General features: G+C 39.1%; 1 protein-coding gene across 50 annotated transcripts in view; it reads left to right on the top strand.

Annotated features, from left to right (window-relative positions):
* EPB41 (erythrocyte membrane protein band 4.1) overlaps positions 1 to 27235 on the top strand; it is a 231999-nt gene that overhangs the window by 104352 nt on the left and 100412 nt on the right. For 46 of the 50 annotated variants that reach the window (XM_063783718.1, XM_063783716.1, XM_063783720.1 and 43 more), the window contains exons 3-7: positions 1065 to 1277; positions 4931 to 5035; positions 19580 to 19622; positions 23390 to 23465; positions 25936 to 26154. In XM_063783718.1, coding sequence (XP_063639788.1) covers positions 1224 to 1277; positions 4931 to 5035; positions 19580 to 19622; positions 23390 to 23465; positions 25936 to 26154 — 497 coding nt within the window. In that variant the 5' untranslated portion in view covers positions 1065 to 1223. The remainder of the gene's footprint in view (positions 1 to 1064; positions 1278 to 4930; positions 5036 to 19579; positions 19623 to 23389; positions 23466 to 25935; positions 26155 to 27235) is intronic. The other 4 variants (XM_054664879.2, XM_063783602.1, XM_054664822.2 and 1 more) reach the window with 1 other exon arrangement.

Here is a 27235-nt window from a genome sequence, read left to right as displayed (position 1 = left end):
TCTTTTTTTCTTTTAATTGTTTTCCAGCTGTTACACAAGGAAGTAACATATTCTTTTAAAAGAAAATAATTAGTCGGGTTTAGATAAAAATATGTCAGTAGTTTTGTTGTGTTGAAAGTAAAAGTAAAAATGTATGCCGGCCAGGCACGGTTGCTCACGCCTGTAATCCCAACACTTTGGGAGGCCGAGGTGGGCAAATCATGAGGTCAGGAGATCGAAACCATCCTGGCTAACATGGTGAAACCCCGTCTCTAGTAAAAGTACAAAAAAATTAGCTGGGCGTGGTGGCGGGCGCCTGTAGTCCCAGCTACTCAGGAGGCCCAGGCAGGAGAATCGCTTGAACCCTGGAGGCGGAGCTTGGAGTAAGCCGAGATCGCGCCACTGCACTCCGGCCTGGGCTACAGAGCGAGACTCTGTCTCAAAAAAAAATGTATACCAAAAATGTTATCCTACTTATCGGTATTATTTGGGGATAATTTAAGATTGCACCAGGAAACTCTTCCTTCATTGAATCTTCTTTGCATTTAACATGATTAATATTGGGTAGAAAGGTGTTAACTGGTAGTTAAAATTTTTAGCCTACTACATGTTTGCTTAATGATATGAAATTGGTCCCAAGCATTTCTCTTAGAATTAAAATTAATTTAAAATTTAGAATATGTAACAAGTCACATCTTATTTTGCAGTTTGTAAGGCTACGTTGCTAAAATTGAGGAGCATGGGCAGAGACAATAACGTTTTTGTTAAACTTTAATAATACCGTGTAATGGCTTGGTCAGGAAGAATATATAATGCTGAGAGCAATGGATTGGTATCCTCCGGTTTACCTGAGACCTTCATTTATTGATTTGATGGGATTCTACCTGAGAAGTTTTAATAATAGCAAAGTCTTTAGGGCATTTGGGGGATCATATTATTTTTTATAGAAAAATATTTAATATTAATGTCACCTATATTTGTTTTAGTTCGTGCTTTTATTGGTAAGATTATTATAGGTAAAAGCATATACAGCATGTTTTGTGAAATGTGTTTATTACTGACTTGGCGATGTCATGGATATGTAGCCTGCTCAGGAAGAACTCAGAGAAGATCCAGATTTTGAAATTAAGGAAGGAGAAGGACTTGAAGAGTGCTCCAAAATAGAAGTAAAAGAAGAAAGCCCTGAATCAAAAGCAGAAAGAGAATTAAAAGCTTCCCAAAAACCAATCAGAAAACACAGGAACATGCACTGCAAGGTTTCTTTGTTGGATGACACAGTTTATGAATGTGTTGTGGAGGTGAGTATGTTTTCATTTCCAACAATCAGAACTCTTACAGGTGGTTTCATCTAGAGTTGCGTAAGTGGTGATTTTGCCCACGATAAGACTCACTGTAGTGATTATTTCTTTTTTCTTTTTTTTGTTTTTTTTGAGACAGAGTTTTGCTCTGTCACCCAGGCTGGAGTGCAGTGGCATGATCTTGGCTCACTGTAGCCCCCAACTCCCATGTTCAAGTGATTCTCCTGTCTCAGCCTCCCGAGTAGCTGGGATTACAGCCATGTGCCACCACGCTGGGCTAATTTTTTGTATTTTTAGTAGAGACAGATTTCACCATATTGGCCAGGCTGGTCTTGAAGTCCGGGCCTCAAGTGATCTGCCCACCTCGGCCTCCCAAATTGCTGGGATTACAGGCATGAGCCACTGCGCCCGGCCTCTAATGATTATTTCTGTAGATGGAAGTATTAATGGTGATTTTCTGGAGGTGGGATTATGGGAAGATGATGAGTAAGTCTTTAAGTCCAGTAAATGCCATTTCTTAAAATTTTCTGTTTTCTGAAAGAATAAGTGATTGAATCAGGATTGAAGAAAAATATCAGAGTTATTCAGTTACTCTTTTTGCTCCTTCAGGACAAGTTGACAATTTTTTTTTTTGTTTGTTTGTTTTTTGAGACAGAGTCTCTCTCTGTCGTCCAGGCTGGAGTGCAGTGGTACAATCTCGGCTCACTGCAAGCTCCGCCTCCTGGGTTCACGCCATTCTCCTGCCTCAGCCTCCAGAGTAGCTGGGACTACAGGCGCCCGCCACCACGCCTGGCTAGTTTTTGTGTTTTAAGTAGAGACGGGGTTTCACCGTGTTAGCCAGGCTGGTCTCAATCTCCTGACCTCGTGATCTGCCCGCCTCGGCCTCCCAAAGTGCTGGGTTTACAGGCTTGAGCCACTGCGCCCAGCCAGAGCAAGTTGAAATTTAAAAAAATCTACTAACTATATGTTTTTCAAACTAGAACAGTAGTTGTTTATTATGATATGCTTGATATATAAGCAATTGCAGTTGTTACTAGTAACAGCTTTTATTGACAGTGTGTAATTCACATATATGTGGAACAAACTATTTTATTTATTTATTTATTTATTTATTTGAGACAGGGTCTTGCTCTGTTGCCCAGGTTGAAGTGCAGTGGTGCAGTGACAGCTCACTGCAGCCTCAACCTCCTGGGCTCAGGTGATCCTCCCACCTCAGCCTCCTAAGTAGCTGGGACTACAGGCACATACCATCACACCTGGCTAATTTTTTATATTTTTTGTAGAGACAGGTTCTCACCATGTTGCCCAGGTTACTCTTGAGCTCCCGGGCTCAAGCGATCTGCCTGCCTCAGCCTCCCAAAGTACTAAGATTATAGGCATGAGTCACCGCACCCAGCCTTATTTCTTAATCACATTATTTATGTGCAAATGTAAATATGTCCAATCACAAATCATCTAAAATATTATGCTATATTTACTAATAGGTATTCTCTAAGTTTAAAAAGGAAATCAAGAAAGATGTAATTGTACTTTGAAACAGGTACTATACACCTAACTAGAGCCTTAGGGTCTGCTTTTTCTGCTTCTTGCACTAACTAATTTAGAGATGGGGAAAGCTATTTTACACCTATTCTTCCCATTCAGACCAAGATCCAGATATGGATCTCTTATATATGAAGCCCTTGGGGACAGATGTGTTATAGAATTCAGAATATTTTGAGGCCGGGCACGGTGGCTCACGCCTGTAATCCCAGCACTTTGGGAGGCCGAGGCAGGTGGATCACGAGGTCAAGAAATCGAGACCATACTGACCAACATGGTGAAACCCCGTCTCTACTAAAAATACAAAAATTAGCTGGGTGTGGTGGCACGCACCTGTAGTCCCAGCTGCTTGGGAGGCTGAGGCAGGAGAATCGCTTGAACCCAGGAGGTAGAGGTTGCAGTGGGCCGAGATCGCACCACTGCACTCCAGCCTGGCGACAGAGCGAGACTCCGTCTCAAAACAAAACAAAATAAAAACTAGAATTCAGAATATTTTGGAGTTTAGCAAGGGAATAAGTACATATTCTGCATATTTTATAATAAACCCAGCAGTGTCTGTAGCAGCACCCACATGATCAAACATAGTATTTCTATGGTAAAAGATATGAAGATTCATTCTGAGGTGGATAAATTAAGATTATAAATAGTCTCTTTACAGTTCAAGTCAAAATTTGCCATTTGGATTTTAGAATTATGAATAAGGGATTAGGGAAAATACATGAAGCATTTTCAAATCATCTTCTGTCATTTAGAATGAAAACATGGGAGAAAAAAAGAAAATTATTTGATATGGATGAGTTAAGACTGACAATGAATGAACATTTATGTGAATTATTAATAGTCATTAAAAATAACTCATCTCATTGAGAGGAGGACATGTCATATATGTTTGCCCAAAAAATGATTCTAATTTTTTGAAGTATTTTCATATATATTTCTCAGAAGACATTCACATATTTGATTATTGTTAAACAATTCCAATAAAGAGGTAGGATGAGTGTAAATATTCTTATCATTTCACAGCTGAGCAAACTAATGTTCAGAAAAGTTAATTGAATCTACTCAGCTTGTTTAGCTAGTAAATGGAGGAGCCAGGACTTTCTGACTAAATCTCAGTCTTTAAGTTAGGGTATTTTCTTCCTATAAATAGGAGTAAAAGAACCCAAATTTGGGAATGGTTTGACTTTCTAGGTTAAGAAACATTAAGAAAATGATTCCTAGCACCACTGAAGGAGCCACTTCAACAGGTAGTGTCTGTTGGCTATCTAGAATTTTACTTTATTCATTTTTCTGAAAGAGATTGTAGGGAGTTGAGGCATACCTCATTGTCTTTGGGACATTTGGTCTGAAAATGATAGAGTCTAGTGATTTCCACAGCCACAATTAAATGTCACTCTGGACAGTTGATTCAGTAATTTAAGTAGTCACGGTAACTGACAGTTGCTCATAGCATGCTACAGGATATATTGCACCAAAAATGAAGAATGTGATGTGTAGGATGGAGATGGGGAATATGAGATGGAAGGAAGGTAGAATTTTGCTTTGAATTGTAACACAATTTCCAAACTAGTATATGTGTATTACATATGTAAACTGACAAATTGAAGAACAAGAATTTTATAAATCATATTTTCTGCTTAAACTATGTAGCCACCTGAAAGTTTGTTGATAACCGAAGATGAAAGAAGAAATCGGAAAGTGACATTTTATTTTATTTCATGATGGGTGTAGAAATAAGAAGAAACCTCAGGCCAGGTGCAGTGGCTCATACCTGTAATCCCAGCACGTTGGAAGGCTGAGGCGGGGGAATCACTTGAGGCAGGGGAATCACTTGAGCCCGGGAGTTCAAAACCAGCCCGGGCAACATAATGAGACTCTCTCTACAAAAAATTTTAAAAATTAGTCAGGCATGGTGGTGCACATCTGTAGTCCTAGCTACTCTGGAGGCTGAGGTGGGAAGATCACTTGAGCCCAGGAGGTTGAGGCTGCAGTGAGCTATGATCAGGCCACTGTACTCCAGCCTGGGCAACAGAGTGAATCCCCATCTCTTTTGGGGAAAAAATAAAAGAAGAAGAAACCTCAACTCAACTAAGTCACGTATATCTTTGCAGAAACATGCTAAGGGACAAGATTTGCTTAAACGAGTATGTGAGCATCTCAATCTTTTGGAAGAAGACTATTTTGGTCTAGCCATTTGGGATAACGCAACCTCTAAGGTGAGGAGACTGCTTGCAATTTAAGAAGCTGACAAAAAATTTATTTTAATTCTTTTGTTGTTAAGAATGTATCTATACCTGCTTCTCTAAGCCAGTGTTCTTAGAGTTATTCCTGTCTACTCTTATTTCTTAGATTTTCCTGCTATTTTTCTTCTAGAATTAACATTTTAAAGGAAAGACCATTGCTGGTGTATTCTTTCATCATTGAAATAAAGTATATATTGTATGTTTTTACAAGGCAAGGAAAATAAAGAGGTATGATGCACTGATTAGCAAGTACTGTAGATGTCAATAACTTAATATATTATGCAATTGGTATTGTATCTAATGCATAGGTTTATAACAAATATTTGTTGAATGGATGATCTGTTATTAATATTATAATGACATACATAATTAAATATAATTATGATATATAATTATAATTTGAAAGCAACATTATGAAACAGAGTAAAATCCCAATATTATTGAAACAGTCATAATGATGAATCTGACATTTCCTCCAACCTAAAAGGAAACCATTGTTAACTTTTGAAGGAGGTAAAAGAATGGACTTGGAGGAGGGAAGAAAGGTTAAAAGTCAGGTATTTACCTCAGAACACTTTAATTATTTCCTGGGCCAATTAATTGAAAATTGCAAATATTTAACATAAATCTAATGATGAAAGCTTTAGTCCAGTTTAACAAGTATTTGCAGGTGCTGTACTAGATGATATGGATGCAGCTGTGAATAAGGTAGACATGGTCCCTGCCCTCTGGAACTTCCAGTTTATTATGAAGATAACATTAATTACTGGTTTGATAAGCGCTATACAAAAGGAAATACAGGTTGTCAGGGAAGATTATGGCCCGGGAAGTCTCCTCTGGGGAGGTGATGCCTTAGCTGAGAGAGACCTGAAGGATAAAATGAGCAAGTGAGGTGGAGAGAGAATGGCTTGTGTAAGACCTGGAGTTGAGAGACTGACAGTTCAGGAACTGAAAGCCATCTAGCCTGGCTGAACATAGGATATGAGGAATAGAGTAACAGATGAATCTGGACAGGTATACGTCCAGGTTGCGGGGTGGGTGTAAAGTGGGGAATCGTGGAGAGAGTCTTGTAGACACTGAATTTAAGCCATTTAAGTTCATCCTTTCTCCGAGATGATTTCAGTTTATTAAGAAAAGTTGAAGGGCAGCAGCCTTTAACATCTGCAAATTGTAGATTAGGTTGTGTGAGTTAGATAATGCAAACTAAAAGACATGGAATTATCCTTTTCCTAAACAAAATCTATTTTTAGAATATACCTAGTAGTTTACAAAAATTTGTTCCTTCTATGAATGACTACTAACTCAAACAGAACTATGTTTGAGCACTAGGTTAATATTATTCTTTAAAGACTTAACTTTTACTTTGTCTCCCTTAGGGCTCAAACTAGCTTGTACTGGTAAATATAGCTAATATTTGAGTACTGTACATTTCAATATCACGAAGAGAGTAAATCTCAAATGTTCTCATCACAAGGTCAAATATTTGAGGTGATGGATAGTTTGATTCATTTGATTTGATCATTTCACATTGTATTAAAAAATCATAACATCACTTTCTGCCCCATAAATATATACAACTATAATTTTTCAATGAATAATTTGAAAAAGTCTAGCCTTAATTGAAACTACTATTTCCCATTAGTAAGGGAACATTGAAGTTAATTTAAAAACAAAACAATGCCCTCAAAACTACAGTGAAAAACTTTCTACAACTGTGAGCTAGAAAATTCTCCCATGAATTGGCGGGGCGCGGTGGCTCACGCCTGTAATCCCAGCACTTTGGGAGGCTGAGGCGGGCAGATCACGAGGTCAGGAGATCAAGACCATCCTGGCTAACACGGTGAAACTCTGTCTCTACTAAAAATACAAAAAATTAGCCAGGCATGGTGGCCGGCGCCTGTAGTCCCAGCTACTTGGGAGGCTGAGGCAGGAGAATGGCGTGAGCCCAGGAGGGGGCGCTTGCAGTGAGCCGAGATTGTGCTACTGCGCTCCAGCCTGGGCAACAGAGTGAGACTCCATCTCAAAAAAAAGAAAAAAGAAAATTCTCCCATGAATCAAGGGAAATACTCTGAAAAGTGTTTTATGTAAGCTCAGTGAGATAATTTTGATTCCCAGAAATTGAATAGTTACATTGTGGGGAAAAAAAAACCCCAGATTGATTTGAGAATAATTAAGAATCCTTTAATTTGGCATGTAAAGTCACCAAGTACCTACGTGTTTAATATGGCTGGAAATATTTTTTTCTGTGATCTAAGCATACTTATACATTTCTAGAAGCTGGCTCATCTAAAGCCATTCAGCAGAAGAAATAATTTCTGCTTACAGTTGAGCTTCTAGGGCACACGTTGGGACAAAAATTTTCAGTTACACTGAAAACTTTTCACCATTGTTGGGATTTATATTCTGTCCTGTCACCAAGTTTATTTTCTTTATAGTGGTTTTCACTTTTTTTTTTGAGACAGAGTCTCACTCTGTTGCCTATGCTAGAGTGCAGTGGTGCGATCTTGGCTCACTGCAGTCTCTGCTTTCCAGGCTCAATCGATCCTCCCACCTCAGTCTTCCAAGTAGCTGGGACCACAGGCACGCACCACCATGCTTGGCCAATTTTTAAATTTTTATATTTTGTAGAGACAGGGCCTCACTATGTTGCTCAAGCTGGTCTTGAACTCCTGGGCTCAAGCAATCCTCCTGCCTCAGCCTCCCAAAGTGCTAAATTACAGGCATGACCCACTATGCCTTGCCACTATTGTAATTAGTTTTTGTTTGTTTGTTTGAGATGGAGCTTCACTCTTGTCACCCAGTATGGAGTGCAATGGTGTGATCTCTGCTCACTGCAATCTCCGCCTCCTGGGCTCAAGCAATTCTCCTGCCTCAGCCTCCCAAGTAGCTGGGATTACAGGCATGCATCACCATGCCTGTCTAATTTTTTGTATTTTTAGTAGAGATGGGGTTTCACCATATTGGCCAGGCTGGTCTCGAACTCCTGACCTCAGGCGATTCACCCACCTTGGCCTCCCAAAGTGCTGGGATTACAGGCGTGAGTCACTGCACCCAACCGTAATTAGTTTTTAATGAGCAAATGTTAAATTGCTTTATTTATGTTCACCTATATATTTATGTGTAAAGTGTTGTTAAAAGTGCTTAATATAAAAGCTTAATAACAAAGTACAAACCTGGCTGTGTAAGAAAAGGGCATTATTGTCCCTGTAAGTATTTTTGGAAAAGAAAAATTGGTACCTCTGAATCATAATCTGGCTTCAACTTCCCTGATAGTTTATAAGAGCCCCTACTGGGGAAGTCAGTGGGCAAGTGAATCCTGGGAAAAATTGGCCTTATCATAGTCAGGGCATCGACAGGTCTGTATGGACCAGGTTCTTATAGGACATCCAGCGGGAACATCGTCAAAGGGAATGGGCTACTCTATATTTTATGCTTCTGAGTTTATCATGGTCAACCTCCAGCTCAGAAGTAAGTCAAAACAGAGTGTTTTTTTTTTTTTTTTTAATTTTTATTTTTAATTAAAACGAGAGTCCTTAGCTGATCTAAGAAGCAGAGCATGGAAGGGAAAGTAGGAACTTCATTAGCACATGGCCCAGGTAAATCTTGTACAAAAATGAATCTGGGGAAGATTCATCTTAGGATTGTCAAGTTAAAGGGTCAGTACAGTAGCAAAAACACCTTAGTGATGGCAGGCCTTCCTTAATATGCTGTCTCTTGGCTGGGTGTGGTGGCTCATGCCTGTAATCCCAGCACTTTGGGAGGCTGAACTGGGTGGATCACCTGAGTTCGTAACCAGCCTGGCCAACATTGTGAAACCACATCTCTACTGAAAATACAAAAATTAGCCAGGCATGATGGCACATGCCTGTAATCCCAGCTATGCGGGAGGCTGAGGCATGAGAATCGCTTGAACCCAGGAGGCAGAGGTTGCAGGGAGCTGAGGTCACGCCATTGCACTCCAGCTTGGGAAGCAGAGCGAGATCCCGTCTCAAAAAAAAAATCATGCTGTCTCTTAAGTCACAGTTGTCTAGTCTGGATGGGTATCACAGTCTGTTTTATACACAGCTGTCCCCGGTATCTCCCATCACTATCATCCTGGGGATGTGCTTTGCCTCTTTCCTGTGAGGTTTCTCCTGTTTCCTTTTTCCTTGGTTTTCTTTGTGTTTTGATAGAGTGCTACTCCTCAGAAATGGTACATGGGATGTAATCGTTTTTGAGACATTACATGTCTGAAAAGATGGCTTTATTCTGCCTTCTCATTTGATTTTGAATTTTGTTGGGTATAGGATTTTAGGCTTGAAATTACTTGCCTTCAGAATTTTGAAGGCATTGCTTCATTGTCTTCTAGTTTCCAGTGTTGCTCTTGAAAAGGCCAGAGCCATTTTGATTTTTGATCTTTTGTATGACTTTTGTTCCTCTCCCTCCTCCTTTACACAATCAAGCGAGTATGATCTTTTCTTTTTTCTTGTCCTTACGAAGTTGAGAGTTCACAATTATATATCTTGGTGTGGGTTGATTTTCATCTATTGTTCTGGGCCCACGTCTATTTTTTACCAGACTGATTTCCTAAAGAATGTTAATTTAGCATATTGCCTGGGCTGAATGTGGTAGGCATTCAACAAATGTTTATTGAAAGAGTGAGACATATTGTTACACTTGAGAGAATAGCTTTGCCACATACTAGTTGCAAGTTAGATAAGTTACTTGTCCTTCTGTTTTCTCATTGGTAAAATGGGAATGATAATGAGATAATCTATATGAAAGCATGTAGAATCATGCTTGACATGTAGTAAGCATTCAATAGAAATAAGGTGTTATCATTATTATTATGATAGTATTATTGGCTGGGCATGGTAGCTCATACCTGTAATTCCAGCACTTTGGGATGTAGAAGCAAGTGGATCACTTGAGCCCAGGAGTTTGAGACTAGTGAAACCCTGTCTCTACCAAAAATGAAAAAATAGTAACTGAGTGTGGTGGCACATACCTCTAGTCCCAGCTACTCGGTAGGTTGAGGTGGGAGGATAACCTGAGCCTGGGAAGGTGAGGCTGCAGTGAGCCATGAGTACACCACTGCACTTGCCTGGGTGACAGGGATAAGACCCTACCTCAAAAAAAAAAAAAAGATAGTATTATTGTTTTAAAATGAAATTACCAATTAATCAAGGCCTTGGCTTTAAAAGAAAAGATTTATGTGTCATAATCTAGAGATGCATTCTGGAGCATCCTTCGGGTTGAATATTCTACCTGTTCTTAGGTAGGATGTACAAAAGAACAGTGTATCTTTTACTTAAAATTGATTGTATTTGGCAAGACTATATGGCTTTATTTTAGCTATTGGAAAAAGATAAAATCACAACAAATTTAGTTAAAGATCTAATTGGCTTTTATTTGTGATTCATGTATTAGGCAGCCTTCATTCTACAAAATAGAATGAGGGCTCCCAATAAGCAATGGCAGAACAGTGGGTTTTGTAAGGTAGGAATAAGGAAACCAAGTAATAGGAAAAAGCTGATTAGTTTACATCAAGTTACTTTTCTTCTAAATGCTAAAGCAGAGAGGACTTTCTTGTTAAACTGACTCAGGTAGACTGGAATCTCCTGTTTTCAGGAAAAACTGGTCTGTTTAGCATCTACCCACTTCCTTTAGGTTTCAGTTTGATTATGTGGTATTTAGTATGAGTGACTCCATTTTGGTTTGGCCTGATCTGTTGGAGCCAGTGAAGAAGCTTAGACCAAAACAATGGCCTTCCATAATTTTTGTTTAACACTATCAGTCCATGTATATGTACTGTCAATAAGCCAAATTTCTAGATAAGACCTTCTCTAGAAGTACACAGATATTTGTGAAATGATTGAATCCGTAAAGTTCATAGTAAATCATGGTCATCTAAGTTTTCCGCCATTCTGAAAATACAGAAGGTAATAGAGCTATACAGGCTTTGGGGGCTCATCCCCCCATTTTATAGATGAGGAAACTGAAGCACAGCTTGACAGAGTGAGTAAAGGCAGAGTGACATCCTCTAGTTGCACAGTCAGTTTACTCCTGTAGCTCCTTGCCTGCTGCCCCTTCCTAAGTTATTTCCTTCTTTAGCTTTTTACTCCTTTCCTTGATTTTTACATTTCATCTGTAGTTTTTTTGTTTCCTCTACAGAATTAGTTTATGTTGTAGAAAAAAAATGTGAGCCATAATACAATGAGAGACAACTGTTTTCTCTTCTTTCCATTCTCTGGTGTCTTCTTTTTGTATATGTAAAGATTTGTCCTTTGTATATGTAACTTCTGTCATTAAGAGCTTTGTGCTTTGTTTGTAGACAGTTGAGTACATTTAGCAGGGAGGAAAGTTTTCCCTCATATGGAGTGGCTTGCTTGTTCCCTTTTCCTACTGACTGCATGATAATGGGCCTATTGCTAGGGTCTGGCAAGACAAGTGGAAAAGCGGTAAGAAGCAAACTTCTTTTTCTTTCAGGCTGGAGTGCAGTGGTGCCATCTTAGTTCACTGCAACCTCCACCTCCCAGGTTCCAGCGATTCTCACGCCTCAGCCTCCTAAGTAGCTGGGATTACAGGCGCCCACCACCACAGCCAGCTAATTTTTGTATTTTTAGTATAGACGGAGTTTCACCATGTTGGTCAGGCTGGTCTTGAACTCCTGGCCTCAGGTGATCCAACTGCCTTGCCTCGCAAAGTGCTGGAATTACAGGCATGAGCCACTGCGCCCAGCCCAGAAGCAAACTTCTATAGCTCTGTGAGAGATTTGTTGCCACTACGAATCAAAATTGTCAGTTAAATAGTTGCTTCCTATATTTTATTCCTGCTTATAATTATTTATTAATGGATCAAGGATTTTTTCCTTGGGAGAGAGGTCACTTACATTAATTCCATTTCCCTCCAAATTTCATCTCTAAGCAGAAAACTTGTGCTCTTCTGGTAAATAATGAGAATTTTAAATTAGGACTACATGCAATTCAGTGGTATATAGTCATTGTCTTTTTCCATCCATTTTCTGTGTGGATGAATTTTCTTACCTTTAGAGTCAGATAATCAGTCTGAAAAGATCATCAGTCAAACAGAAGTCTTTTGCTCACCTTCACAGGCAAAGAGCAAACACCAATGGAGTGACTATTAAATAAAGAGTATGAGTAATTTAGTTTATAGTCATCTGAAAGGATTGATTCTCATTGATTCATGACTGGCCTTGAAGGCAAGTGGCAGTCATGGTTGTATCTTTATTGTCTGGCAAATTAGAAAGACGAAGGGGAATTTTGTAAATATACTTGCAGAGTAGGGAGGCTGCATTTGTTATCTTGTCTTTTGCTACAGAGATTTGGGTCAACACCTCTAATGAATTTAAATGTGGTTTTTGGGGGTTTTGTTTCTTATTTTTTGTGTTTTAACTTAGTACTTAAAGAATGAGACCTAGAATTACCTGTGCTCTAGAGTTTCTATAACATAACTTGGAGCAGTGATTTGAAGTCAACATCCTAACAGCAGCATAAATAAGGTTATTCCTTGAGTTAAGACAGATAGACTTCTGGAGCTGTACAAAAGTCTTTTACCTCAAAAGACAAGGATTTGTACAAATCTCTTATGTGTATGCGTGGGGGTTTTAGGACCTCCATATAAGGGTAGCTGATGACTAACTCAGGGAATGGAGTTCTTTTTTTTAAAACATTATGACCTAAGGTTGTAAATGCTGCCGAAGATATGAAAGGTGTTAGTCTGTTCTTGCACTGCTATAAAGAAATATCTGTAAAGAAAAGAGGTTTAATTGGCTCATGGTTCTGCAGGCTGTATAAGAAGCATGGTGGCATCAGCTTCTGGGGAGGCCTCAGGAAACTTAGAATCATGGCAGAAGACTATGGGGAAGCTGGCACATCTTACATGGCCAGAGCAGGAGGAAGAGGGGGTGGGATGCTACGTACTTTGAAACAACCAGATCTTGTGAGAACTCTTATCATGAGAACAACACCAAAGGGGGAAATCTACCCCCATGATCCAGTCATCTCCCACCAGGCCCCACCTCCAACACTAGGGATTACAGTTTGACATGAGATTTGGGTGGGGATACACATCCAAACTATGTCTGCTCCTATTCATTTTACCTCTTTAAATGCCATTTCTGTAGTTGAAACTTTATTAATCTATCCTGGTTTACTTCAGTAGCGTCATTCATCTATTCTTTGTTCATTCATTCATAAACATTTATTATTCAAATAGTATCTGCCTTGTGCTGGGCAGAGCTATAAAAGACAGTCTCTTTCCTCATGGAGCTCCCAGACTGACTAGGCAATAGCAGTAAGATGGACACCCACATGGATGGGGAGTCAGAAGGGGTTTTCTGGAGAAGATAATAACAGATATGAATTATAAGAGACAGTCAGGAATCTTCCAGATGAAGAAGGAGGGAGAGAGTATTCCAAGTAGAAGAAACCACTTGTGAGAAGGTGTTTTGAAAGAAGAACCCATAGGAGACGGGTAATACTTTAGCCAAATGAATGAAGATCTATATCAGGATATTGCTGCTCTTCATCTCTATATTATTTGGAAAGTTGTTTTTTAAGCCAGAGAAGGAATATAATTCTTTTTAATGCACAAGCTTAAATTCTGCTTAAAGTATTAATATATTTAATTCTCAGGATATGATTGATAAAATGGACTCTTCAAAAAGAATCCATACCACTGAAAATATTCAAATAGAACTAGATTATTCAGAATTGCTATTTTAAGGGACATCTGAAGATCCTGCTTTTTTCCTCTAGCTCTAACCCTTTCTTCCATGCTGTAACCATACTCTTTGAGAAATTGGTTTGCATATATTATTCTCTATTGCCTTACTGCATATTAGCTTAACATAACACAAGAAAGGTGTAAATCGTACATATACATCCCAAAGAATTTTTTTTTTTTTTTTTTTTGAGACGGAGTCTCGCTCTGTCGCCTAGGCTGGAGTGCAGTGGCTTGATCTTGGCTCACTGCAAGCTCCACCTCCCGGGTTCATGCCATTCTCCTGCCTCAGCCTCCTGAGTAGCTGGTACTACAGGCGCCCGCCACCCTGCCCGTCTAATTTTTTTGAGTTTTTAGCAGAGACGGGGTTTCACTGTGTTAACCAGGATGGTCTCGATCTCCTGACCTCATGATCCGCCCGCCTGGGCCTCCCAGAGTGCTGGGATTACAGGTGTGAGCCACTGCGCCCGGCCAAAGAATTTTTTAAAAGTGAACACATCTGTATAAACGCCCCCAAGATAAGAAAAATGAACATTATCAGAACTCTAAAATCCCCTATTGTGTCCCTTCCAGTCACTACCTCCAACCCCTTATCAGTTGTTACTCCTCCCCACTCCCCATCAAAAGTAACTTCTTCCTCCAGCCTGGGCGACATAGTGAAACCCTGTCCCTACAAATACAAAAAAATTAGCCAGGTGTGGTGGTGAGCACCTGTAGTCCCAGCTACTCAGGAGTCAGAGGTGGGAGGATTGCTTGAGCCGGAGAGGTGGAGGTTGCAGTCAGCCGAGATTGTGCCACTGCACTCCAGCCTGGGTAACAGAGTGAGACCCTATCCCAAAATTAAAAAAAAAAAAAAAGTTACTTCATCCTGATGTCTATCACCATCAATCACTTTAGCCTGTTTTTAAACTTTACATAAATAAAATCATACAGTGTCTTCTCTTAGGTAGGGTTTCTTTGGTTTCATTCATTATGATGTTTTTGAGATTCATTCATGCTGTTTCAAATAGCAATAGTTCATTCTCATTACTGTTTAATTTTTTTTTTTTTGAGACAGGGTCTCACCCTGTTGTCAGGCTGGAGTGCAGTGGTACGATCTTGATTTACTGCATCCTCCACCTCCCTGGCTCAAGCGATCCTCCTGCTTCAGCCTCCCAGCCTCGTTACTGTATAATATAATATTTCATTGCTTGACTACACCACACTTTATGTACTCTACTATTGATAGACATTTGGCTTGTTTACAGTTTGGGGCTTTTATGAATGCTTCTGCTAGGAACATTCTTGTAGGTGCCTTTTGGTATACATCTCACCGTAAACATTTCTGTTGGACATGTTCCTAGGTGTGAGACTGACGGATTTTAGAGAAGGCATATGTCCAGCTTTAGTGATACTATCAAACAGTTTTCTGTAGTGGTTTTACCAGTTTACACTCTCACAAGTAATAAGCGAAAGTTTCAGCTGTGCCATGTCCTCATCTGCACTTGATATAACTCATTGCATTTTGATTTCTGCCCTTATTGCTCTGCTGAAACTGTTCTTACCAAGATAAATCTGACATGTTTTATCCTCATGTTACTTGTCTGTTTTGCAGTATTGATGATCTTAATTACTCCCTCCTTGAAACTTCCTATTCCTTTACATACTGTGATACCAGCCTTTCCTGTCTTTCTCTCACCACTATAGTCTCTTCTCCTCAATTTACTTCTCAGCTCTTTGTTCTCTCTCCATACCTTAAATGCAAGTGTTCCCCAAGTTTCCCCCTTTATTTTCACTCTAATACATACTCCTTGGGTGATTTTTAAATCTTCTTTAATGGGTTCATCTACCACCTACATGAGGAAGGTGCCCAAATGTATATCTGGTCCAAATTTCTTTTCTGAGTGCCAGACCTGCTTATACAGCTTTCTATGAAATATTCCACTTGGATTTCCAAAGATACTTTAAACATATACCTATTTAAATATATTACAATTTATTCATTCAATTGTTGATGTACATGTAGGTTGTTTCTTGTTGCTATTTTTTTCTCCTTTATAACATGTGTTCCTTTCCCTGTATTTCCTGTTTTAGTGAATAGTGCCACATCCACCCAGTTGCCCAAGCCAGCAACTTGAGAATTATTCTTTACCACTATACCTTACCAACCCTCATCATGAGCCCATCCTTCCCCTACATCCCATTTACTTAGTCACAAATCGTAATAGCTTTAACTCTTAATTTTTTTTCCTCTGTCCCATAGACTTTATCCCATCAGACCCTTTTGATCAATATCAGTACCATTTGTTGAATACTGGCTGTGTGCTTTTAGTGTACATCAAATAATTTAACCCGCAATAACTCTGTGAGGATGGTAGTTTTATCCCAATTATACATATGAGAAAATTGAGGCTCAGAAACACTGTCTTATGTAAGGTTACACAGCTGCTAAATGGTAGAGAGGGTGAGGCAGGATTGGAATTCAAGACTGTCTGACTTCAAAGCCTGTACCCTTAACCATTATATTCTGCTGGACCACAGTTATCATTCTCAACAACAGTGTCTTTTCTGGTCCCCCTGGCTACAGTCATGCTTTCTCTAATTGATGTCACTCCTTTATTTTAAATCCTTCAATGGCTCCCGCTTGCTAAGAACTTGATAAAGTCTAAGTTCTTAGCATGGAATACTCTCCCTCCATGTCTGGTCCTTACTGTTCTTTTCAGTTTTACATCTCTCCTCTTTGCCTCTGTGCTCCAGCTATGCTGAACCACATGCAGCAACTCAGGTGTATTGCAGTCACTTTTATACTTTTGTGCCTTTCTAATTATTTCGTTTTCTTCTTTGTCTGGCTAACTCATTTGTCCTTCAAGACTCCATTTAGATCCCCCAGACATTCTGTTAAGAAACATTTCCTAACTGACTTCTAAACCATTTTGGTGCATGTCCTCTGTGCTCTCAGAATACCCTATGCTCTATCATAGCACTAGCACATATTTTTTATCATTGTAATTGTCACACCTCCTCGAACAAACTGATTGTTCTCTTTTTGCCTCCTGATTAGAATGACAGCTCCCTAAGGACCAGTGCTAGTTTTTAATCCTTTTTTTTTTTTTTGTAACCACAGTGCCTAGCACATGGAAGCATTCCTCAAATATTTGTTGGCTAACTAAAATGCTGGAAATTAAACAATTTAAATTGAGCATAAAAGTACCTGTTCTTGTACACATTGATTTTTATTATCTCCAGAAGATTTTGTTTTTGATTTTGATTTGGAGGTGTAGGTAATTGAAGCAACAACAATTTATTCTACATGGTAGCTTATACCCTGGAGTCTTTATATGATTGACACAAAAGTGGGTTTGCCTTCCCTATGTCAAGTTAGTAGAAATTCTAGCACAGACTCAGAATGGTTCATAGAATCCCTGGAAGGAACTTGGCAGCTTCAGCTTACCTAGGGAGATTCTCTTAAAATAATGGAAAACATGAGTCTTCTATGGTAAGAAATATCTACTCCAAAGTGGTAAAAAGTGGTAGTAGTTCTGGATTGCATGGTATAAACCAAGGTTCTCAGAGGTTTCATGAAATTCGGTTGGTGCTTTTAAAGTCTTCCTTTGCCTTTGAAAATACGGCAACTTTTTAAAAATTTTCTTTAGTCTAAATGAAAGACTAAGGAGAAAACACTCAGGTTACGCCTTTCTGACAGGGCTTAAACAAGTACGTGCTTATTTTTATACCTTAGAACAATTTAATAATATGTGGCATTTATTATATATATTAATTTTCTGGTTTAATTGTGGTGGGAGTATAAAAGAAAACTAGTCCCCACTGTTAGGTTTATTGTCTGTTGTAATGATTATATAATAGTCAAAGTAGTATATAATCAATTTTAAAAATGTGGTGTTCAAGCCCATTCCTTCAATAGGGCAAATGGAATAGTCACCATATGCTCTGCCCTTGTTGGTAGAGGGTGAGGAAGGGACACCTTACTCCTTTTTTCTAAATACCACTGTCTCTGGGTACGGTGGCTGACACCTGTAATCTCAGCACTTTGGGAGGCCGAGGTGGGCAGATCACTTGAGGCCAGGAGTTCCAGACCAGCCTGGCCAACATGGTGAAACCCCATCTCTACTAAAAATACAAAAAAATTAGCCAGGCATGGTGGTGGTTGCCTGTAATCCCAGCTACTCAGGAGGCTGAGGCAGGAGAATTGCTTGAACCCGGAAGGCGGAGGTTGCAGAGAACCAAGATTGCATCACTAAACTCCAGCCTGGGCCACAGAGCGAGACCCTGTCTAAATAAATAAATAAAATGCCACTGAAATTCAATTTTAAATCTTTTGGACAAGGGAAGGGGAGGGATTAGGAAGAGGCAAGAGAGGGGCTCCTGAGGTGCTAGTAATGTTATAATTCTTATATGTTCACTTTGATATTTTATTGATCTTTATACTTAATGTTTTATGTACTTTTCGACATGTATCTTGTATTCCATTAAAATGTTTTAAACAATTCTAGAAATTTAGAAATTTCTGTCTTTAAACATTTCTCAAAGGGACCTATGAAAGATGTTAATGGTGAGGTTCTTTTCCAGTGCCCTTATTTTGCATGGTCTACCATGGGTTGAGGAGCCCTAGCCTAGTGGTGTGCAGATTCTAAGTGGAGTGGGGGAACAGTGAAGGACAAGATTGGCGTGGGCAAGAGTAGTTTGGGAAAACAAAATATTTATTCATTCAGTAAACGTTAACTGGGCACAAGCCATGTACTGAATACTGTGCTGATATAGAAAACTTTGGCCAGGCACAGTGGCTCATGCCTATAATCCCAGCACTTTGGGAGGCTGAGCCGGGCAGATCACCTGAGGTCAGGAGTTGGAGACCAGCCTGACCAACATGGTGAAACCCCATTTCTACTAAAAATACAAAAATTAGCTGGGCATGGCATGGTGGCATGCACCTGTAATCTCAGCTACTCAGGAGGCGGAGGCAGGAGAATCACTTGAACCCGGGAGGCGGAGGTTGCAGTGGGCTGACATCGAGATTGCGCCATTGCTCTCCAGCCTGGGCGACAAGAGTGAAACTCTGTCAAAAAAAAAAAAAGAAAAAAAAGAGTTTGAGACCAGCCTAGCCAACATGTTTGGCAAAACCCCATCTCTACTAAAAATACAAAAATTAGCCGGGTGTGGTCGTGGGCACCTGTAATCCCAGCTACTTGGGAGGCTGAGTCAGGAGAATTGCTTGAACTCGCGAGGCGGAGGTTGCAGTGAGCTGAGATTGTGCCAGTGCACTCTAGCCAGGGCAATAGAGCGAGACTCCTTCTCAAAAAAAAAAAAAAGAAAAAAGAAAAAACTTGAAGGAGACTAAAGGTCAGGGTTGGAGGGGAAAATAAAATGTGGATGCTTCAATTAATTCTGGTTGTAGCTATCTACTAGTCTTTATAGAATAATATAAATAACCAATGCTTACTTAGCATTTGCTGTTTACTAATATATTTACATGTATTAACTCATTTTATCTTCACAGTAACACTATGAAGTAGGCACTACTACCAATATCTCATTGTATAGATGAGGAAACTGAGGTACAGATTTCCTAAAGTCACTCAGCCAGGAAGTAGTGGAGCTAATATTCAACCCAAATGTCAGGGTCCCTTTTTGTCTGCTCAAAATCACTATGCTTTGTGAAATTAATGCAAAGACTATCAAAGGAAATGCAGGTTGATCTGGAGGCACTATTTGAAGATAGTCAGTGATCTTGCTTCCAGTACTCTGTTGTTTATGTGTTTTGGAGCTCTGTGTGAATGCCTTTTCTCCTTTTTACAGACATGGCTGGATTCCGCCAAAGAAATAAAAAAGCAGGTTCGTGGTAAGTGGATATAGCTCTTTTTATAGTTCTTTCTTTCTTTTAGTAGGTCAGAGGATTTCCAACCATTTCTGGCTGTGAGTCAGTCACTTTAGAATCCTGACTACTGCAGATTGCTTTGAAATTGAGATAAAGCCTTCTCCTGGAAGGAGGAGATTCCATAATAGAAAAATATAGCAGAGGTGGATACTATTGAGATGTAGGTCAGATTTTGTTGATTTTTTTTTTTTACAACTGGGCAAAGTTGGGGAAGATAGGAAGAGTTGAGAGTAACAGAAGGTGGAAAAGAACAAAGATGAGAAAAGAAAAAGGATATGGGAGTCAGTTCTCAAAATGGTAGTGACTTGAAACCGCAGTTGCCTACTAGGAGTTTGCTGCCGTATCCTATTCCTTTGAAATTGTTCTGAACTATTGCATTATAAATTTTATGTTTTCCTCTTTATGGTTGTTTTCATCCCTTTTAACAGTCCTCTTCCAAACTGCAGTATAAAGGACCGTGGAAGAAAAAAAGAATGGAAAGACAAGAATTGCTTGCCACTGACCCTTCTGACATTGTGGCATTGCTCCTAGCTCTAACTCTAATGTATAGTCCCGCTTTACACCCTGATCAGACTGGTGTCCTGGGATAAATATTTCTGGGTTGAAAAAAGTACAGATTAGTATTTTGCAGTCCCAGGCCCAATGGCTAATTAAGACTACCTGTCCTTTTAGTTTAGTTTTGAAGAAACTTCCAGGAAATGCAATAGTTGTTATTTATCATGATTAGTAAGTTTTAACACTCACCTGAAAACAGACTTTACTTTTCATTTGTTTCTTAGAAGAAAACACTTTTGTTATGGTGAAATGTTTTTCTTTAGACCCTATTTGTAATTGTTTAGTTTTCTTAATGGAAGAAACAAAATACTCTTTTGGACTGATAACTCTCTGTATTTGCTTTCTACCTATAAAAGCTCGTTTTAAAATGCAAGTCAGAGCAAACAAATATTCAGAATATTTGAGACACCACAAGAAAAATATAACTCCTTGCTCCTTTCAATGAAAATACTTTTAATATGAAATATTAGGAACATATGATTATCCAAGAAGATTCTTTAAGAGAAAAAGTTAACAGAGTTTATGATGAGTAAAAAAGAATATCTAGTAGATTATCTTCCTGGGTATTTAAAAAAAAATCTTGCTAAGAAAAGGAACCTTAATATTTTTCAGTTAAAAAAAATTACACCATCCTGGCCAACATGGTGAAACCCCGTCTCTACTAAAAATACAAAAATTAGCTGGGTGTGGTGGCGTATGCCTGTAATCCCAGCTACGCAGGAGGCTGAGGCAGAAGAATTGCTTGAATCAGGGAGTCGGAGGTTGCAGTGAGCCGAGATCGCGCCACTGCACTCCAGCCTGGCGACAGAGCAAGACTCCATCTCAAAAAAAAAAAAAAATTACAGAATAATAAAAACGCTTTCTTCAACATGGGGGAAAAAAACAAAACAAAACAAGAAAAACACCATGTCCCTCACAAAAACTTTAATAGAGAATCAAACTGTAAACACTTTTTTAAGCCAAAGAGAAGAATGACATTTATTGCAAAGGTGGGGGTTTTTTAAATTTTGTTTTTTGTGTTTTTGTTTGTTTATTTGTTTGTTTTGAGATGGAGTTTCGCTCTTGTTGCCCAGGCTGGAGTACAATGGTGTGATTTCGGCTCACTGCAACCTCCACCTCCTAGGTTCAAATGATTCTCCTGCCTCAGCCTCCCAAGTAGCTGGGATTACAGGCATGTGCCACCATACTTGGCTAATTTTGTATTATTTTTAGTAGAGACGGGGTTTCGCCATGTTGGCCAGGATGGTTTGGAACCCCTGACCTCGGGTGATCCACCCTCCTTGGCCTCCCAAAGTGTTGGGATTACAGGCATGAGCCACGGCGCCCAGCCCTTAAGTTTTTTTTTTTTTTTTTTAATCACACAAGTAATATATACCCATTGTAAGAAATTTAAACATTGTAGGAAATTATCATGAAGAATGTAAGAGTCCTCTAAATCCTGTCCTCTGGATATAATCACTGTTAAACTGATATAATCTGCAATATTTTTTTCTAGGCATATATACATTTTGCATTTTAAAAATACAAGTATATGGCCAGTTGCAGTGGCTCACGCCTGTAATCCCAGCACTTTGGGAGGCCGAGGCAGGTGGATCACCTGAGGTCAGGAGTTAGAGAGCAGCCTGGCCAACATGGTGAAACCCCTTCTGTACTTAAAATACAAACATTAGCTGGGCATGGTGGCAGGCACCTGTAATCCCAGCTACTGGGGAGGCTGAGGCAGGAGAATCGTTTGAACCTGGGAGGTGGAGGTTGCAGTGAGCTGAGATCATGCCATTGCACTCCAACCTGGGGGACAAGAGCAAGACTTCGTCTGAAAAAAATAAAATAAAATAAATAAATAAAAATTACAAGTATGTTTTACGTAGTTTTTAAATTTAATTGTTAAAATAGATGTTATAAATATGTGGTATAAAATAAAAAGATACATATGAGTATAGTATGAGGTAAATCTCCCTTCTCTCCTTGTCCTAGTCATGCAGTTTTCGTTCCTGGAAGCAACCATGGTAACGTGCTCTTTCCAGAGATGGTCTGAGTGTAATAATATATGATATATATTTTAAATATGTATATATATTTTTAGTGATGGGGTTTCACTCTGCCACCCAGGCTGGAGTGGAGTGGCACAATCCTAGCTCATTGCAGCCTTGAACTCCTGGACTCGGGAGAGCCTCCCTTCTCAGTCTTCAAAGTACTGGGATTACAGGTGTAACCCACCACATCTGGCTGGTCTGAATGTATATAGACACACACACGTGAACGTATGTTTTAATATAAATATGCAACCAATCTTTTTTGTTTAACATAATTTGGAGTGCTATCCATATCAATATATATACATTTATTTCATCTCTTAATTTTAGGCCAGGCACGATGGCTTATGCCTGTAATCCCAGCACTTTGGGACACTGAGGTGGGAGTATCGCATGAGCCCAGGAGTTTGAGACCAGCCTGGGCAACATAGGGAGACCCCGTCTCTACAAAACATCTGAAAATTAGCTGAGTGTTGTGTACATGCCTGTAGACCCAGCATTTCTCAGAGTATCTCTGTCATTAAGTGAGGCATGGCAGGCATGAGCCACTGTGCCCAGCCTTGTTTATGTAGTTCTAATCCTTTATAAATCAAACGATTATATTAAGTCAGGCAAAAAAATGAGATCCTCTAGCACAAATCCTTAAGTGATATCTAAGCAACTTTCTTCTTTTTAAAAAATTGCTGTATCCACCAAGCATGAAAATATTTAAAGATGTATTAATATAAAAAGAGAAATGTAGGCTGGGTGTGGTGGCTCATGCCTGTAATCCCAGCACTTTGGGAGGCCGAGGCGGGCGGATCGCCTGAGGTTGGGAGTTTGAGACCAGCCTGAACAACATGGAGAAATCCTGTCTCTACTAAAAACACAAAATTAGCCGGGCGTGGTGGTGCATGTCTATTATCCCAGCTCCTCAGTAGGCTGAGACAGAAGAATCGCTTGAACCTGGGAGGTGGAGGTTGTGGTGAGCAGAGATCACGCTACTGCACTCCAGCCTGGGCAACAAGAGTGAGACTCCGTCTCAAAGAAAAAAAAAAAAAAAGAAAGGAAAAGAAAAAGAGAAATGTTTGAATATTTTGAGGTACTTCCAACAATTAGAAACTTAGGTATAAACGTAAAATTCTTTTGTGTTTATTTTTATAGGTGTCCCTTGGAATTTTACATTTAATGTAAAGTTTTATCCACCTGACCCAGCACAGTTAACAGAAGACATAACAAGGTAAATAAGTAATAGTTAAATATGTAATTTATCATATAATAATGTGTATGATGAGATAGTAATTCTTACCACCATAAGCTCTGCTAATTCCGTATTCAGAACTGAAGAAAAATAGTGATATTAAGTAGCTTAGGATTGAAAGTTTCTGGTCACTTCAAGGCAGGCATACAAATAAGTGAATCTAAAAGCCTTGAGTATCTGTGACCTGTATCATAAGTATCAGGAAATTGGCAGGGGAACTGGCCTTGCTTATCATGGATATTATGCCAAGCTGTGGGCAGGGCTTCTACCAGCACCCTCCAAAGGGCAAGACACAAATATAGTGGTAAAATGACTCTACTGTTTTTTTTGTTTGTTTTTTGGGGTCTCTTTTCATACTCCTTTCCCACCATGTTCCTTCTTTTTGTTGTTGTTTTTTGTTTTTTGAGACGGAGTCTCGCTCTTGTCGCCCAGTCTGGAGTGCAATGGCGCGATCCTGGCTCACTGCAACCTCAGCCTCCTGGGTTCGAGCGATTCTTTTGCCTCAGCCTCCCGAGTAGCTGGGATTACAGATGTGCACCACCACGCCCTGCTAATTTTTTTTTTTTTTTTTTGTATTTTTAGTAGAGGCGGGTTTTCGCCATGTTGGCCAGGCTGGTCTCGAACTCCTAACCTCAGGTGCTCTGCTTGCCTCGGCCTCCCAAAGTGCTGGTATTACAGGCTTGAGCCACTGCACCCGGCCCCACCATCTTCCTTCTTATAGGTATCAAAAAAGCTGAAAGCCTAAGTGTTATTATTTCTTCCTATCTCCCTTTTAAAATGTTTGATGAAGTACTTAATCCCCTGAACTGAATGTTCCTTGGAGCCCACCTAATTTATTAAATCCTGCGCTCTTTAAAAACAGCCTACTGATGTCTTTTAAGAAAATGGCTTTTATTGGATTCTATAAAAATATTAACGAAAAAAGAAAATGGAAAATCAATATATTATAAAGTACTACTGTGCATATTTATATTCATGACATCTTGCATAGGGTCTTATCCACAGGAGATGCTTGTCAAATGTTTCTTAAATTAAACTGTTGGTTGTTGAGTAACTGCTTTCTATTTCTGATTTTGCTGCCAACTATCTGATTCCAGGCAGATTTACAGTCTTTAGGCCTAGATAGTTTCCATATCTCTCAAATAAGAGAATAGACTAACCTCTTTAAAAATCTGATTATTAAGTTCTATACAAAGTCATTGCCATTTTTTCTTATTATTTGTCATCTAGTCATCCTCAGTACATTCTTGAAGTTGAGATGCTGGATTTCTGCCTTAAAAGATTCCTTTGGTTATTTCTTTTTCACAGTAATATTTGTCTTTTGGAGTTGCTACTTAATCATCTTTTTCCGTCTAGGCTTATGTATAAAACAAAACACATTTCTAAAAATCTTTGCTAATTATTTACATTTTAGAGGAGTTTAAAATTTTTGTGCCTTGTTTGGCATTGTTCTGACATTTAAAAAAATGTACGTTATGACTAATTATAGCAAAATGTTATTTAATATCTTATAATAGAAGCAAAGATATGATTCTAATTAATTTAGGAATTGTCAATTTAATAATACTTTCCTGTTTGGTAAAACTGTCTGAATTGGTGAACTCAGTCAATTAGAACACGTGGTAAGGAAGTCAGGGCCATAGGTGTGAACGTTACACTGATGGAGAGAAAAGTGTCAGCGTGGTAAGGCACTCATTTGGTTTGTTGGACTGAACTGTTTTAACTGCAAACTGTGCAGTTCCCAACAGTTTAGCACACAGATGGGATTAGTCTTACAAGGTGGCTAATAGTATGTAGAAAGCTGCATGCAACTTAACTCATCTTGGAGAGAAAATACACCAGAATATTTATATCCTAGTGAAAATGTCAGTAATGTCATCTTTGTATATGAAGGACTATATCTGCACACTTGGCATAGCAATGTGATAGAAAAGAAAGGGCCTGGTTTTGGAGCCAGTCTTCATTACTACCTGACACCGAGCACGCTAAGCTTCTGAGCTGCTTCCTCATCTATAATCTGGCAATGATACCTACCTCACAAGTTTTTTTTTGTGTGTGTGTGTATGTGTGTGTGTGAAGATTAGGTGAGATAATTTATATATCTGTGGTACTTAGTATACTTAAAAAAACAGTAGTTTCATTACTTCCTTTAGACTTTTCCAACCTTTCCTCTTTCTAAATGTGTCCAATATAGTTACAGTATTTTTTTTAAGTTTTAATATGTAAAAATTTCAAACACACAGAGAGAAATAATAGCGCAATGAACTACCATATACCAACTACCTAGATTGAAGTTATTATTATCTCATATTTACTTAATTGCTTTCTTTTCTTCTGTGTCCTTATTTTTTCTCTCTCTCCCTTTCTGTTTCTCCCCTTTTCTCCTTTTTCTCTCTCTATATTTTGTTGTTGTTGTTGCTGACATAACATTTTTCTCTTTTGGCTGTAGATATTATTTATGTCTTCAGCTTCGGCAGGACATAGTTGCAGGACGTCTGCCCTGTTCCTTTGCAACCTTAGCATTATTAGGTTCTTACACCATCCAGTCTGAACTGGGAGACTACGACCCAGAACTCCATGGCGTGGATTATGTTAGTGATTTTAAACTGGCCCCGAATCAGACCAAGGAACTTGAAGAGAAGGTCATGGAACTGCATAAGTCATACAGGTGAATATGTCTCCAGGGTTTGTTCGGTGTTTGTTTTGGCGATTAGTTTAAACACTTAACATAGTATTGGTTCAGTGTTTGCCTAAGAGGGATCATGGTGCCATAGAAAGAGTCAGTTTCCTCCACTGTTTGACTTTGGGCAGGTTACTTAACCTCTCTTAATCTAAGCTTTCTCATCAGAGTAATAGGCATTGCATTGTAGGGTGAAAACTAAATGAGGTAATATATGTAAAGCACTTAGCACAGTGGCTGGCTCAGTGCTCAGCAAATGGCAGCTATTATTATTTTTGTTTCCTTACCTTTTATTTTTTTATCAGATTTAAAGCTCATTATGCTGCATTAGGTACCTTGAGATCCTTAGAGCAGGGGTTTTTAATTTGAGATCTTTATACCTGGATAGATTTCAGAGGGCCCATGAAACTCTTGGAAGTATTTTTAAAAGTCTTTATTAAATTTACTGACTATACTGCTTTTATACATGAAAATGATTGGTAATGCTGGGAGTTATCAAGTGATCAAGAACAAGAGTTTACAGTCAGTCTGAGCTGGGTTGAAATCTTGACGTTGGTTCCAACCTTGTGACCTTAGGTCTTTCAATTATAATGTCTCTGAGCCTCAGGTTTCTTATATTTCTGATGGAGATTATCACCTCAGAGAAACTAGGGGGACTGCTAGGTTTAGAAAAGGTATTGTGGGCTGACCACAATGGCTCGCACCTGAAATCCTAGCACTTTGGGAGGCCGAGGCAGGAGGATAACTTGAACCCGAGTGTTTGGGACCAGCCTGGGCAACATAGCAAGACCTCATCTCTACAAATAATTTAAAAATTAGCCAGGCATGATGGAGCACTCCTGTGGCAAGTAGCTGAGGTAGAAGGATAGTCTGGGAGGTCAAGGCTGCCATGAGCTGAGATCACACCATTGAAAGGTGATGTGTGTAAAATACTGAATACAATGTCACAATGTCTTTCATGTGGTAAAAAATTCAGTAAATATTAGCTAATATTAAAGTGCCAGAATAATTTGTGTTTCTTCTTCCTCATACATTCATTGTTACTTGAGTGACTTGCTATAGCTTAGTT

Source organism: Pan troglodytes, chromosome 1, assembly GCF_028858775.2.
Source record: "Pan troglodytes isolate AG18354 chromosome 1, NHGRI_mPanTro3-v2.0_pri, whole genome shotgun sequence".
Taxonomy (NCBI): domain Eukaryota; kingdom Metazoa; phylum Chordata; class Mammalia; order Primates; family Hominidae; genus Pan; species Pan troglodytes.
The sequence above is the reverse complement of the archived record's forward strand: the minus strand, read 5'-3'. Positions and strand labels throughout refer to the sequence as shown.